At 30.8% G+C, this 17,825-nt stretch overlaps 1 protein-coding gene across 1 annotated transcript; it reads left to right on the top strand.

Annotated features, from left to right (window-relative positions):
- The first annotated feature begins 6,830 nt into the window (after positions 1–6,830).
- On the top strand, positions 6,831–9,594 carry LOC111918756 (methylsterol monooxygenase 1-1). The gene is made up of 5 exons (XM_023914376.3): positions 6,831–7,372; positions 8,287–8,609; positions 8,966–9,113; positions 9,199–9,231; positions 9,330–9,594. The coding sequence occupies exons 1-5, from the start codon at positions 7,043–7,045 to the stop codon at positions 9,390–9,392; spliced, it is 897 nt and encodes a 298-aa protein (XP_023770144.1). The 5' UTR covers positions 6,831–7,042; the 3' UTR covers positions 9,393–9,594.
- The last annotated feature ends 8,231 nt before the right edge of the window (positions 9,595–17,825 follow it).

Below are 17,825 nucleotides of genomic sequence, written 5' to 3'. Positions count from 1 at the left end.
ATAATTGATAGAATCTTGAAGTTTCTCATGCTCCCCGGTCATATGGATTGAACATCCAGAGTCAACAATCCATTCATCAAGACTATCTTCACTATTTTCAGCAGTTGCACTAAACGCCACTTCGTCCTTGACTTGTTCATACAAAGCTTCTGCATCCCAGGCTTCTTCTTCTTGCGATGCTGCAACATTACCCTCTTCCAACTGTTCTGATCGACAGTTGCGTGCCATATGTCCCTTGCAACCACAATTATGACACTTGAAAGGAAATCGTTTGTTGAAGCGATGGTTCTTTTGTTTATCCTCAGATGGTTCTCTTTTTTCAAACTTACGAGTATTCTTCCCCGACTCATAGTTTCTAGTTTTATCAGAGCTCTTTTTGTAGTGTTGGCTAGACTGTGATCGATACTTTCCTTTACCCTTTTTTGCATAGAGGGCTTCTTCATCAGTCTTAATCGAGGCCATACTCATCTGCTTCACTAAGGCTTCCTGTCCGGCTAGGAGATTCTCAAATTCAACGAGAGAAGGTTGAGTGGCCCAACCTTGAACCGCTGCTACAAAGCTTCTGAATTATGGTTTTAGACCATGAATTATAATCCTTTTCATCCTTGTTTCACTTATCTGTGACTGAGGATCAAGCTCTGTAATTTCTCTGCATGTAGACTTTACCTTGTGAAAGTACTAGGGAATTGTCATATCCCTCTGAGACACAGATAGTAATTCATTCTCAAGAAGTTCTAACTTAGCATCATTCTTCTTAGAGAATAGGGTTTTCAACATATCCCAAGCCTCCTTTGGAGTCACTACATCCCTAATATGTTCCAAAATATCTTCTTCAACTGTTGTTTTTAAAACGAACATGGCCTTGCCTGCTTTAATCTTCCACTTGCGTAAGGTTCCATTGTTGTCTTCTTCCGTCGGTTGACTTGTCTCTGACCCATGTACAACTTCCCAGAGATCTTGCCCTTGCATGTATGACAAGATGCAGGTAGACCACGTTTTGTAATTTTGGTTGTTAAGTTTCTTCACTCCACCAGTAGTTTGAAGGTCAGCCATTGAACCAGGCTCTAATACCAGTTTGTTAAACTTGAAGGCTAAAAGACACACACACAGTAAGATTATACAGGAAAGCACTAACATGAAGAAGGAAAAATTACTTCTGCATTAACATATAAAAAACAACTGAACATCATGCCTTATGAGGCTTACACGAGAAAAGAAACTGACAACTAAAGGTAACTTCTACCAATAAAGTAACTACCCACTACGGAAAGATAAAAGCTGAAAACTGAACAGAAAGAAATAAACATAAACTTAACAAAATAACCCCTGCACATGCATTTAGGTGTTGTACTTTTAACAATATATATATATATATATATATATATATATATATATATATATATAAACAAGATCGAGTAAAAGACTCTTTTTAAGGTGAAGACACGTGACGACACCTTAAAAAAATTGAAAAAAAAATCTAAAAAAAATACAAATCATAAACTTGAGCATAGTATTACATCAGAGAGAAAAAAAATATAAAAAAATTGGATCATTAAAATTGAAGCATGGATCATTTTTATGATCCATGTTTCAACTTTTATGATAAATGATTCAATTTTTTTCCCTCTCAAATATAGTATTATGTTCGATTTTATGATTGGTATTTTTTTATAGATTTTTTTCAATTTTTTTAAGGTGTCCTCACGAGTTTTCACTTTAAAAAAAGTCCTTACTGAAACCGAATTATATATATATATATATATATATATATATATATATATATATATATATATATATATATATATATATATATATATATATATATATATATATTTGAGTTTCTTGTTGAGTAGTATGCATTTCTCACAAACAATTTTTTTTCTTTCATCTAGAATTCGTTGGTGGTAATTAATTATTGAAACGATAAATTAGGCCCCATTTGATAGTTTTTTTCTGGAAAAGTGCTGTCTGGAAAAGTGTTGTATGAGAAAGTTTTCTGACTTGGAAAGAAACTACGTTGTTTGATTGTATATCTGATTGACTGTGCTAAATGATAAAAAATAACAATATTATTCTGTTGTTCTATACTGTGATGGATGAAGTTGCGGAATAATTATAAAAACATATAAATTGTCCTACAAAATCAAAAGTACATAATAATCATTTAAAAATCCAAATAGAATGTCAATAAAGTTGTTTTTAGTTCATTTTTTTTCAAGTTGATGTAAGGTTGTTTCTAGCAATTTTTTTTATAACTTAATATGTGATTCTTGACCCGATTTATTTCCGATAGTGGTGCGATAAATGAATTATTTTAAAAAGAATCAATCCAATAAAAATGAATTAAATAAATTAATAATCCAACTAAATAATATTTATTAAGATATAAATATTATATATTTATTAATATATATAACAATCCAATAAAAGGAATCAATCCATAAAAAGGAAATAAAAACATAATTATTAAAAATAAATTAATAATCCAATAAAATAATATTATTTAATACATAAATATTATACATTAAAAATAATATTTATTAATATATAAAAATCTAATAAAAAGTAATAATCCAATAAAAAAAGAAATTAAAAAATCTATTTAAAAGAAATGAATAATCTAAGAAATAAAGAGGCGGGGTTCAAAACACAATTCTCTTTCCAACCAATTCAGCTAGAAAGATATGATTTTGGAGCTTTCTGGGAAAGACATATATTAACGAGAAAGTCCCATTTTTTGTCTATATCATGTAACGCCCAAAATTTTCAAATAATTTTTCACAATTTAAAAACACACTTTCATTCATAATTGTTATAAAAATATCATTGTATGACAACAATCCATAACATCACATCCCAAGATCGTAGTATGTAAAAACTCCTCGTGAGTGTACTGATTAAGCCGACGCATTCCTGCGATCCTCACTGGTACCTGAAATACATAACACAACACTATAAGCATAAATTCTTAGTGAGTTCCCCAAAATACCACACGCAACACATATTAGCCACTCGAGGCTATAACTCTGTTTGACCCTCTAGTCAATGTGTCTCAGTGGGACCCTCCAGTCCCATAACTCTATGGGCCCTCTGACCCTAACTCTGTGGACCTCCCGGTCCAAACTTTGTGAACTCTGAACATACATAACAAAAATCACATAGAAATCACATCATGCAAAAGCATACAAAATACTCTGTCACATAACTTTAATTACAACTCTAGGTAAAGTATAGTGAGAAGACTCACCTCGGGTAACTCGGTAATCTCGAACTCTAAAAAACCTGGCCTAGCCTCCGCCTAATCATATGAAAGAAATACTCTTAATCAATACATCTCTCAAGGCTAGACTATTCCCTCTATTGGTACTCTCAGAAAGGTAAAAGACCATTTTACCCATCTCATGGCTCAAACACCCTAAAGTTGACCAAACCCTAAAAGTCAACAAAAGTCAACTCTCCGGGTTACGCTGGGCGTACCCGGCGTCCTCCCAGAAACAGGGTGCGCGACCCCTTATGTCGCGCGTACTGGGATTACACCCGCGTAACTCCCAGTTTCAGACTCTAAGCTCTTGAGGTCTTAAACAGTTAAGATCCACGTCCAACTTCTAGATCTGACATTTCTAAGCCTCTTAATCCATCAAGTTGTTGACTTTAAGCCTTTGCATGGCTGGACAAGTCACTAACACCCATAACATTCCATTTCCCAACTCTAGAAAGCTCATAACTCAAGCATGACATCATAACAACGACCAAGATGAAATTTTTATGGATCTACAACACAAATATCACTGAAATGGGGCAGATTTAGGTCAATGGAGTACATTACACTCATAAAGTCTCCACCTGTGGGACTTTTAACCCTAGAAATTGTCCATGCAACATCAAACCAAATAAATAGGAAAGTTTTGAACTTTATACCTCTAGATGAAGCTCCTTTCTCTGAAGATCTCAGATCCAAACTTGCACTTCAAGCCCTAGCCTCCACAAGCTCCTCTCCTTCTTCTTCACTAACACACCAAGACACTTTTAGCTCCAAAACACACACTCTCAAGCTAAGGACAATGGAAGGCTCTCTCTTAGGGTTTCACTCTCTGATATGGAGGCTGAGAAATGAGCCTTAGCATCCTTTAAATAGTGCACATACCAAAATTTAGGGTTTGCATATGGACCCGTTACGCCCAGCGTAACCCTGGGTACGCCCAACGTACCCAGGCGAGTCCGCGTCCAAATTAAGCGTATGAGTACGCGCATCATACTCCCCAGTACGCCCAGCGTACTCATTTGCTACAAGAACTCACTCAAGGGACTAATCTTGACAACTTGACAAAATGGAAGGGTTAAATAGTTTTACCTGAATTTCGGGATGTTACATATCAAACAGTCTTTCTAGTCCATTCAGCCAAAATGATCTGTTTGGACCTGGAAAGATGTCATTCAAACGGGATCTTAGTCTTAATTGGTTTTAGTTATCATATTTCATTTTCTTGTTTAGACAAGAACTCAATGGAACGTCGGTAGGATGGTTGTTTGGGCATTGGCGGCGAGACAAAAACGTATGCATTACAGAAAAGGTGGTGATCATATACAATAATTTTTAGTCATACACAACAATTTATGTTTTATATAGTTGTATAGTACAACGATTTAATGTATAAGTTATTGTATATGGTTACAAAATGTTGTGTACAAATCACTACCCTAACAGAAATAAACAAACACAAAAGAGTTGAAACTTCATTAAGTATGCTTTTATCTTGTTTAAATTTTGGAAACATGAAATTAATAACAAATTCTTGTAGTTAATGATCTAACTAAATATGGAAAAAAAAACAAAAAAAATTGGGAAACCACAACTCCTGTAATTAAAACAGAATAAGAAAATCGACTGAAATTAGTGGGAAGTTGAAACTGAAGGACGAAACAAGCATTTTTCGCAACGACGGTTGGGCAAACCGTCTTTGCAGGTATTTTAGGAGCTCCAGCCCGAAGAGAGCTTCTTGACAATTTAAAGTAGGCCTCCAAATTTCAAACGGATCAAAAGTTATGTCCGTTTTAATTTGAGTATTTTTTTATCTCGTTTGTTATTCTCTCATTTGGCCGTGAAAGCATGAGCTAATTCTTTAATTTGCTAATGTCATTCTCCCTTAATTGAGAACAACTCTGACCAGTCGACCTTGAGTTCTCATGATAAATAACTTCTTCTTGCGGTTAGTATTTATAAATATAAATTTATGTAATATCAATTTGTTTAATTGCTAATTTTATTTAGTTTTCACTAATTGTTGCTAAATTTATACTTACTTGACTAAGGGTCACTTTGTTTGGTTTGAATATTAAATCTTTAATTTGAAATGCTTAACTTTTCTTAAAGTATAAAAAGGTATATAAAAGTATAAAAAAGGGTGGCTTTTGGTTCTTGCTAGAGTTAAATAGATTAAAGTGAATTACCAATAGTCCAACACTATTAGTGAATATGTACCCACATTTCTCTTAGAGTCAATTTATTAATTATAATGAAAGTACCAACGGTTTGTTAATATGAATTGCCAAATTTCTGATATGATTAATTTGTTTAATTCATAATAAAGATTCAATTAGAGTAAATTTATTATGTATTATTCAACTTTATGTTTGTTTGTATATATCGTCGTTTTGCTTCTTCAACTATTTTGATTAATATATTGACTATTGGATAGTTGATGTTTTTACTTAATTTATAAGTTTTAGTTTTTATGGATAGAAATAACGGTCTACCTATCATTTACTTTCAGCACATGGTTTTCTATGGCCACAAATTCTTTTAGACCTTTATGAAAAATTAAGGTTTAGGCAAAGAAAGATAAAGTAAACCAAGAGTATGCCCCATCTAAAAATAGAAGAAGTCTACTATAAATTTTGCATCGTACTAGATTCAACTTAATAGAGGAAAAAGCTAATATAAATTTTGGAACTCAATTGAACAAGTTTGGACTTTGGAGTTGAGCTCAAGCATTTAACAAGAAACCCAAAATCCCAAATAGCTTGTGGGTAGGTCGGGCTATTTACCCATAAGGCCATAACCAATTAACCACACTCCTAATTTTAATCAACTAATGCATTCATGAAAACGTGATGCCTAAACAGAATTTTCTATTTTAACATAAAAGATATACTTTTCAGAAAGCATACGTTTTGTTTAATTTGTATTAAATAGGAAGCCTCTTTTGTTCGATTCATGTTTTTAGTAATTAACCTTTTCAGGAAAATCATAATTCCATTTGATTTTTTAAGCAACCAATCAAAAAATATATATATACTTTTTTCGGTATATTGTTGTGGAAATTTAGAACTTACTTTTAGTTGGTAGCATAAAAAAAATTGAAGTGTAATTGTGTAAATTATTATTTTAAACAGAAATTAATAATTAGTTTTGTTGCTTGATAGCATAATTTTACACTTTAGAACTCTCCAAAAGGCTAACAAGCTAAAACGTGTATTTAGACGTATAAGCTAATTTTTTAAATTCATAAAAAAATACATATCTTTTTACCTATCGATTTTATATAATTTTTTTTTTGAAAAATATATCATTCAATTTTATTTATCTGATATAACAATTAAATATTACGTGATAGTAACAATGTCATATATATTTGATCTCTTATAATGTGTCACAATATAAAACTCGATCACAACCATATTAATTTCTATCGAGTTTTATATTTTTATCCATGTACTATCAACAACTACTATAACATAACTTAAACGATTGACTAATATACTCTTATTGGGAATTTGGATACAATCTATATCTATATCTATAGAAATAATATAAGTTTCTTTTTTTTTTTTCAATATAATTGTTTTTCTATGTTTTGTCCAATATTTTTTATGAATTTAGTTTTTAGAGATTTATATAAACACAATGAAGAAAAAGACGTGTAGGAATTCACCACCATAGCTCCTTTGCTTTCCAGTTTCCCCCCAATATTTTAACAGAAATAACCCACTCCTCTTTCTAGTTCACGTCGCCTCTGATCCCCATTTCTCCCACAACCACAAAATGCTGCCCTACGCCTCCCTACAAGACGCCGAAACCGCCATCGGCCGATCACTTACCGCCGCCGAAACCTTCTGGTTCAATTACTCAGCCACCAAATCGGATTACTTCCTCTACTGCCACAACATTCTATTCCTCTTCCTCGTCTTCACTATAGTCCCTCTCTTCTATGTTTTCATCGAACTCCTCTTCTCTAAAAACGTTATCGCTTACAAAATTCAACCCAAAGTCAAGTTCTCTTTCGCGGATAATCTCAATTGCTACTTCGATGTAATGCGCATGTTCCTCCTCGTCGTTGGACCTCTCCAACTCGTCTCCTATCCTTCGATTAAAGTAAGTCTTTTCGATTTCGGTATATGGTTGGGAGTTCTGATTTTTGTATTTTTTTGACCTAGTTTACTGATTTGTGATTGCGGACTTACGTTGAGTTCACTTTTTATTGATCTTATTGTTTTCAAGCTGAAAATCACTTTTATTTTGTATATTGTTGGCTTCAATAAGCGACTTTACTATTCTTTTTTTATTCTTCTTAGTCACGCCGTGGACTCCTTTTCAGTTGAAATCTCAATCTCATTTTGAATACAAAGTTCATATGTTTTTTAATCTCCTTATGGCTTTTTTTGTGATTGTTACTGTAGACTACTAACTTTACTTAACTTTATCTGAATCACAGTTGGTCTATAAGTTTCAATCTTGGCATGCTTAACGTGGTTTGGTGATTTTACTTCTATTAGCAATCTGATTATGTAAATTTCGGACCAAATTTGTGGATATTGGTTGCCAATTTTACACGATTGGATTTCCATTTTCTTGGATCTTTCTTATTAATTCCATGTCATCTTTTTGTTGTTTGATTCGATCAGAACAAATGTGTAATCTCACTTCAATCTTTTATATTCTTTGTTTGATTCCATTGATCTTTTAATACAGTGTAAATCTATTTATCAAATAGCATCATTACGCCTAGGAAAACAAGATTCATTTTTACAGTCCTCATCTAATCAAGTGATATCCAGGCACTTATGACTTCACAGTTCAATCCATGTGCCAAGTCTCTCTCCCAGAATTTTATTCAAATTTAATTCTTTCTTTTTTATTATCTTTGATTGTTGGGACATTAAGGAAAAAGTTACATGATGCATTCCTACTTTTCTTTTTCCCCTTACAGATGATTGGGAATATCTTACTTTCACTTTAAAAATCTATAGGAATATTGACTAACATACTAAATTACTTTTTTTTTTCAGATGATTGGTATCCGGACAAGCTTACCCCTGCCATCACTAATGGAGATCATCTCTCAGTTGTTTGTTTATTTTCTTGTTGAAGACTTCACAAATTATTGGATCCATAGATTTTTACATTGCAAATGGGGATATGAAAAAATTCATAAAGTTCACCATGAATACACTTCACCTATAGGATATGCAGCTCCATATGCACATTGGGCTGAGGTTTTGATCCTTGGGATTCCATCTTTTCTGGGACCCGCCATGGTTCCTGGCCATATGATTACATTCTGGCTGTGGATTGCTTTGAGACAGATTGAAGCCATTGAGACTCACAGTGGGTAAGTAGTAAAGTTAAAAGCTATAAGTTATATAAGTAAGCATGCTTTTGCATTAAACTCAACTTTTTGATACAAGACTTTTCTTTTTGATGAATTGATGATTAATAATGGATTAAAGTTAGGCCTGATTAAAAATAGTATGATCTTAAGTATAAAAATTGACTTTTGGCCATATGGAAAATGATCAAATTACTTTTCCCATTCTAACCCCACCCATCCTTTTCTCTACCCCACTTTTGGTGAACATCTTTTTTTTTTTTTTGTTTCTTTTGTGATGCCCTCAAAGGCCAAACATTTCATCAAAGTTATATTTACATTGAAATTTTAAGCAACAAATAGTAAATACACTTTTGCAGATATGATTTCCCCTGGACTTTCACAAAATTTATCCCTTTCTATGGTGGAGCTGATTATCATGATTATCACCATTATGTTGGTGGACAAAGTCAAAGCAATTTTGCATCTGTCTTCACTTACTGTGATTACATTTATGGAACAGACAAGGTATTATAAATTTATAAATTTATAAGTTTTCTTCTTCTCTTTTTTATTTTAAATTACTAATCTGGTTTTTGTTTTATCCAATCAGGGCTATCGTTACCAGAAGAAAGTCTTGGAACAGGTAAAGATCATATTTCAAGAGAATGATTTTGGTTATTAAAAATACTGAAAAAAAAAAAAGAAATACAAGAATCATAATTCTGTTTTGATGTATTTCAGTTAAGAGATGGAAAAGGAAATGATGGATCAAATGCTTCAGGACAAGATATTAAATCTGAATAGCCATGGAATATGGAAAATCCCTTGTTGGTATTGATTTTCAGAATCCTTGGTAGTTTTCTATGAAAAATTTGGACATTTTCTGTTTAGGTTACTAGACTTAAACTTGTGTTAGTTTTTGAATATTTATATCAATAGTTTTATCTCATATGTGCATCTCGTTCCATTTGTACCTCTTTTTATATTAAAAGTCCATTTTGCTTTACTTAATATGATCAATCATGGCTTAGTCTAATATATGTCTCTTCATTGCTGAAAATCAATGAATGTATCTTCTAATATGTGTAGTTGATGCTTTATTTTATCAATAAGTAATGTAGATAAGCTTGTAAAGTTGCCGATTATTAAAGATGGTTGTTGTGATTCATATATGAAAATCATAAAGATGAGATGAGCCAAAGGATTGGTTCGTTTAAAGGGGATATGTAGGTTGCAATCGATAACGATGAAGAAGAACTCATAGCTATAACGTATACAAAGAAATAATATAATACCTATCTAAGAATGATAGAATTGCAAAAGAAGACCATATATTATCCAACATGTACATAATATTGTTGAATACGAAGAACATTCGTTAAAAAAAGGAGATGTGAGATTGTTTGGGACTATTATTACCTACATTGCCACTTGCAATGATGATCATGTCATCCACATATACTGATATACAAAAAAAATGACATCGGTTTTATGTCATCCACACATACTGATATACAAAAAGAATGACATCGGTTTTAGTTGTATGAATAAACAACCTATAATCATAATGAATAGTTGAGAAGCCCAATGATAGAATAGTAATGATAAAATTTTCAAATTAAGCATGCGGTGCTTGCTTGAGTATATAGAAAACTTTCCGCGACATGTAACCATGACATATATGCGAGTAACTCTAATTGGCGGATGCATATATATATACTTTCTCAACAAGATCATCGTTAAGGAAAGCATTTTTGATATCCATATGATTAAAGATGAATCGAGGAGACATGTTTATTAATTAAGAAGAAAACAATCAAAGAAGATTTTACATGAAATTTAGAGAGATAAGAGAACATTTTGTATTCCTAAAATATGATGTGACAAGATATCTCTAAGTGATTGAAGTTTTTTTTTTCTTTTTTTGAAACGGAAAATCTAAGATATTTCTAAACTACTTCTTAATCCACTTAGTCCACGATGGGACTTGAACCTTCAACCTCAAGGAGAATATGCAACACATAATACTGTTGGGCTGGAAGCCCATTGGTTAAGTGATTGGAGATCAGATCAGTATATTTTTTGCTTGATCCTTTAGAAAACAACATAACCGACAATAAGGTTCTAGTTTGGAGCGTTCATATGTTTATAGCATGATAAAACATGTACAAACTCGAAGTAGATAATAAGCATGTAACATACCATATAGTAGCTTGTATGAATATATTTTAGAGAGTGGAAGTATGATGGTGATCGATGGTGTAGACTTTCGTGAATGTTTTGGACTATGGCGATAATGATAGTGCAAATTGTACCACAGATGTGCATGCGTTTTCTTTTAGCATGACCATTTTGTTAAGAGGTACATTGACACGAGTACTGAGGGACAATACTTTGTTGATGTGGAAATGATAGAAGAGATGAACTCTTATGTTCCATAGCATTGTCAACATGTCATACTATTATGGGTGGATCCCTAACGATTGCAACTCTTGTTTTATAGTTATAATCCTCAAGGCTATGGACATGTGTATTTGTATCAGAATCCAGAATCCAGAATCCAGACCAGTTAACTTTATCGGGTCGCAATATAAAATAATCTTGAAAGACTTTGAAAATTTGAATAAAGCATGTTGTTCGGTTGGTCATTTGTGAAGTTTAACCGACATTTATTAAAGGGAGACAAGTATAGACGGTCCTTTAATTATGAACGAAACAAAACGAAATTGAGACATAATTGAAATTTGAATTTGTGTTCTTATCAAGTGCAAAACTAGAAAAATAGTAATCATATATGTAATGCTCTGATACCACGTTTCGAGTTGTATAGGAATGATCAAATGATTATTCAATCAGAAAATATAAGCAATACGAGCAAAGGTTATGCTGAGTTGCAAAATGTTGATCCCGGCTAGATGTGCCTTTTTCTAGTTTTCTTAATGTGATATTGGGCCTTGGTCTTGTAAGAAGGTAATCAAATCAAATTATACTAATAAACAAGATAAAAGTAGAAAGTAGAGATGGGCTCACTTTGATTTATTAAATGTTTATGATTATTAACCATTATAATTGTCAAAAATCTAATTAAACAAAGATTTTAAACATTTGAATAAAAGTTACATAATTTTAGACAAAAGACCAAAAACAACAATTTTTTAAGCAGCACATACGTCTTTGTTTTGGCCCACGAAAAGCAAAACGTGTTTCAAGTTTATGAAAATTATTATAATCTCAATTCAAAGTTTGTATTGGTATGTTCCAAAAACAGTCGGTTACATTAAAAAAAAATTAACCATATGTATTGCATCATTTGTCCAATTTAATTGAACGAACTCACATATATGATCGAGTTAGATAAAAAAGATGAGAGAAAAAAAATCAATAGAGAAGGTGTTAATAATTTGCCATTTAATTTGATTGAAAACCGAATAAATAACGTAATTTATAGATAATAGAGATGTGTCATTGGTAAAATCTATTTAGATCTTACCTATAATCTATAATTTGGAATATATTCATGAAATCCTTTCTAATAAATGAAGATTTTGTTGTTACTTGTCATATTCTCATTCAATTTCCTAAATGTCATTTTGTGGTTATTTTGAATTTTTTTTCCACATGTTATTTTATGAGTTTTTCTATTTTATTAAATTATACATAATATTTTATTATAATAATTGCAATAAATGGATATTAATTTCATAATAAACTTGACTTTTAATTTCAAAATTTCCAAAACTAAAGCTCATTAGTTTTTTATTTGTTTATTTAAATTTAAAGGATAAAAAACATTAATATTATAATAATTCACTATTTTTCTTATTTTCTTATAAATTCAAAGTTTTTAAATATTTGAACCTTTATATTTAATTTTTTTTTAAATTAACCCATGTAATATATGAGTTTCACAACTAGTGTTTTATATATATATATATATATATATATATATATATATATATATATATATATATATATATATATATATATATATATATATATATATAAGTTTAATAGAAAACCATAATTATTGGTTATCCAAGGAATCAATATTTTTTTTCAAGTTTTAGAGCTTACTGTTTATCGACAAAAAACTAAAAAGTTCTAAATTAATAACTTCACATTGTGAATGCTAAAAAATAAATTATATATTTTTCGAGTTCACCGTGTGAATTCAGATTCACACTGTGAATTTGATGATTTTTTATCGAATTTGATATTATTGGAAAAATGATAAAAAGTTATGAATTTCTATATTTTTAGTTTTTTTGAATAAAAAACAAACTCTAAATGTTGAAAAAAAGATTGGTTTCTTGGTTAATTATGGTTCTCTATTGAACCTCACCATATATATATATATATATATATATATATATATATATATATATATATATATATATATATATATATATATAATTGTCACAAATATGAAACAAAATTACATATAAGGTGTTTGTGGCTGGCAAAAAACATTACTGCGAGTCTTTTTGAGGAATTTTTAACATGATTATTTTCAGACTTAAAACTCACATGATGGGTCATTTTGACTAATATGGTTGGTTCTTTTCAACTTTTAAAAGAGAAACAATTGATCATTGTGGTTGGCAAAAAATGACTCTTCGTATGTGTTTTAAACTGAAAATGGTTAATCACGTTAAAAATAACGACTTGTGGTGATATTTTTTACCAACCACAATGAAAATTTGTCTAATTTTATCTAAAAATAAATATATACATGCACGGTTGCACTTACACCATTTGATGTACTACTCACTTTTAGGTGCTGTTTGTTTTTTCTGAGGCAAAATGTCTGCAGTCTGCGGACCACATCTGTAGACCTCTGCAGTAGAAGAGGTGGACCAAACGTCTGCAGTCTGAAAAAAGAAGACTGTTTGTTTTTTTAACATCTGCGGGCTACTAAAATAAACTGAAATCTAAATAAACTTATTTTTTTAAAACTTTAAAGTGATTTTTTAATATTTTTATGATTTTGTTATAAATAATTAACGAATCTAGATCAACTTTTATGTATTATTGTATAAAAAATAAAATTAAAAATGGTATGAATTAGCATATATATTTGATAAAAACCAACAACTTTGGTTGCAAAATTATAATTAACCATTATAATTAGTGATCAAAGAATTTGATACATAAATTGATGGAAATAAACTTTGATTTTTTCAATTAAATCCATTAAAAACGTACCATAAATATTTTCTCGAGAAATTGACGATATTGTATTAAATAATGTTTTACAAAATTTGGCAAAAAAATATAAGAATATATTATGATTTTTTTTCATATTTATATAAACAAATTTAACGACTATTATTGTAATAAATCTTTATTTATAAATTTGTCAAAAATATCATGTTTGTATCGTCAAAAGTTTTTTTTTTTTTTTTTTTTTTTTTTAAGTTTTGTAGTTTTTTTTTTTTCAAATTGTTATCATTAATAAAGTTGGAAAAAATATAAATTAAAAAAAAAAAACTTGAAAAAAAATAAAGATATATATGTTTTTTTATGCTAGAAGATGTCTGAAGATGTTAAAAGACTTTGGTCCACATCTGCGCCAAGAAGAGGGCGTGCAGACATTTTTAGGTCTGCAGTCTTCAGAAAAACAAACAGTCTGCGAAGGCTAATGTCAGCGCGTGGTCTGCGCGGCGCAGACAGAAGAGGCCTCACAGATCTACAGACAAAAAACAAACACTGTCTTAGTCAAAATAATGATTTCTTTGATTAGAATTTCAGAATAATTCTTAATTCTTATAATTAAATTTACCAAGTAAATATCGATCCATCATAAAATAAAAACGAAGTCGATATCATCTTATAGAAAAATCAGAAAGTTTATGATAAAAATTTTGGTTCAACTATTTGATAACAGAATAAATAATTTATTTTCTATTTGACGTCAATATTGATTATTATTTGTGTATGTGTATGTAGGTAAAGTAAGACCACATGAAGAATAAGAGACGAAGGTATTACACAAAAACAAACAAATGAGAAAAAGGTGTGGACGGCGGCCCACCACTACCAACCCAACAGTATAGCAAAATAATAATAATAATAAAATACAGAAAATAAGTGGAATGTTTATTTATTTTATTTTTTAGTTAAATAAAACTCATTTATTCAACTAGGACTATAAACTCTTTAGTTTTATTGGGGTGATATACCAAGGTCTTGTCTGAACTTTTATCAAAACTCGCACGCATTGCATGTAATAAAAACGTCCCGATGAGACATAAATACATGTTACTAGAGCCCATCTCATAAAAGAAGATGAAACGCATTTAAGTGTGATAAGCTTACGACACGCATTGTTTGTCATTAAAGGATCTATTATAAATGAAGACAATATATATTTTTGCGTGTCATAAATTTAAATGTTTATTTATTTATTTATGGATTTATTAGTTTTCAAATTAAATGAGAATTAATGTCTCATAATACAAAATAAAATACATATATAAGAAAACAATTCATTTAATACAATAACTACATAAAATTTCAGGTTTAATCATTATATTTTGTAAAAAAAAACATATATAATCTCAAACAATCTTATTTCTAACTTCTTCCGGTACTTCAAAATTTCTCCTAAATTTCTACTGGAGTCATATCCTATTCATCCATAATTTTCTTATGTATATCCATGGGAAATGTCGGAAATTGTTCACATAGGTCTCCATCAATCACATCCTACGTAAACAATTAAAGAGATAAAGTAATTCTAAGGTGATCATATAAATTTTATAAATGCTCAAGGAGATAAAGTAATTCTAAGTTGATAAGGAACATGTGGATATAAAGAAAATAAAAAAGTAAGTTCGTATGCAAGAGATATGATTTTTAGAATATTGGAGATTTTACATGTGTCGACCAGCCAGAAGTTTCCATGTGTCAGCATCAGAGGCGAAGGCTTGCCCGCTACACAAAGGCACGATGCACCTATGTCAGGGGCGCGATGCACCTACAAATCTGGCAGCCTATAAATAGCCTTTCAAGTCTCATTCATTCTTCACTCCAAATTATCTGCATTTATCTCTCTAATTCAGATTTTTCTAAGGGTTTACAAGATTCTGGAAAATTATACTTTAGTGAGACTCTAGAGCATCAGAGAGAACGACAAAAAGGAGTATTTTTCAGTGATAAATCTTATTATGAATCTATAAATAAGATTTATCAGTGATTCCAAGTCCTAATATTGATTGATCAATTTGCAGGAGTGATGTCTAGGCTAGATCTAGTAAGGTGTTTAAAGTGGATTTTCCAAATAGTATACTTAATATACTAAAACGGATCCTACCTCTGATGTGATCATACCTGGTTACCCCTTAATTGATAGAACTTGAAGTATTCATTGAGATTGTTGAAGAATCTAGAAATAGTTAATATAAGCTTATAAAATATGAATGAATATTGAGACATAGTAATATTTGTATTTAGGTTATTTAAAAGAGATAAGCTGAAGTATTAGCCTAGAAGCTAGCTTGCCCACGATTCTTCCACCTCAACTAAGTGAGTTCATAGTTACTTTCATAAACATGGTTTTAATACAAGTATTCATTAAAAGTATTAAATATATGTTGAAATTTTATATGTGAATTAAATTCTTATTATCTAGAATATGTGTTAAATGTATGATGACATACATTGTGTGCGCCACTGTGACCCCTAAGTGCCCAAAAAGTAGTAGCCTTTCGAGCAGAATCTCTATCAGTGCAATTTTCGGACTTTTGTCTAAGGAATCTTTGTAAGTGAAATTACACTTTATATTATTTTAGTGTAATTTATGTTTAAATTCATAGTTGTTGTTATGAATTTATAAATAAGATTTGTTGGTAAATACAACATCATATGACTGATTGATCTACTTACGGGGATGATGTCTAGGCTAGATTTAGTGAGGTGTTTAAAGTGAGATTTCCGAACAGTGTACTCTGTAACCAAATGGACCCAACCTATGATATGATCCTACCTGGTTGTCCCTTATCAGCTATAAATTAGTAAACATTGGGATTATTGAGGAATCTATACTATCACTAGTCATAAGGAATATAAGACTAAGACTTAGTGATAATTATTGTAAGGGTCTAAACGTTGATAATGAGGAGTCGAAATAGTATGAGTCTGTAAGGAGTCGAAATCCAAATGATTTCGACTCTCTATGTTTTTATAAGACACTGTTTGTATTCGAATCTAGAATGTTTAGTCCTTGTATTTTTTGCTTAGTCTGTTGTACCCTATAAATAGGGTAAGTACTAGAGTAGAGGGTAACTTTTGTGTTCTTCAGATTGTAAAACACTCTCAATACTTTGTAATCTCTTCAAACTTAATACGAGCCAACCATATTATATTTACATCTTATGTTCTTAACTGTTTTTCTTGAGTTGATTGTATTTGTAATCATATCTAGCACACATCAATTATACTAGGTCACATCAAAGGAAATACTAAGTGCTAGAGCGAAGCATTGTCTGATTTCCATGCCATCAGTTTAACAAGTGAGTGCATAGTTACTTTCAACTTACACATAGATACAAGTATTCTAAATGTTGAAATTCTATGTGCACTGTTTTTGCTGTGCCTAATATATCTGTATAATATGATATGATTTTTACTTAACCTAATCATATGTCATACTTAATAATATGATTGGGTAGTAATGGGTTGTGTAAAAGAATAAATGCTAGGTTGTTATAGGGCCGTGTAGGATGATGGTTGTGATAAGTTAGTGAGAGTTATGCGAAACAAATAAGATGTGACTTGTCGTGTTTATCCAAAAGTACTATTATACTATCATGCATGTCCAAAGTATTGTATTGTCGTGCTCACCCAAAAGTACTAATTGTTATTTAATTAGAAAATCAACTCCTAACATTGAAGATATGTTCAAGAGGAAGTTTTGTTCAGCTGAAGATATGTTAGAGTAGGAAAATCAACTCCTAACATTGAAAAAGGGAAGCGACAGTTAAAGAGTACACCAATGCTTTCACGGATAAAATGGAGTTTACATTGCGTGGGTCCCCGACAAACTGGACAAGATTGATAGCTACTCCAAGGGATTTCCATTGGATTATTATGTGCCAGTTAAGCTGACACTGACTTTTGAAGCATCTATATGGGCTGCAAAGTCTATAGAGAATATGATAAAGAAAAGGACCACTGATAGAGATGAAGTCGGTGAAAATAGGAAACTTGATGGGTTCTCATGAAATAACAAGAAGA

Source organism: Lactuca sativa, chromosome 6 (genome assembly GCF_002870075.4).
Source record: "Lactuca sativa cultivar Salinas chromosome 6, Lsat_Salinas_v11, whole genome shotgun sequence".
NCBI classification, from domain to species: domain Eukaryota; kingdom Viridiplantae; phylum Streptophyta; class Magnoliopsida; order Asterales; family Asteraceae; genus Lactuca; species Lactuca sativa.
This window is presented reverse-complemented; position numbering and strand designations above follow the sequence as displayed.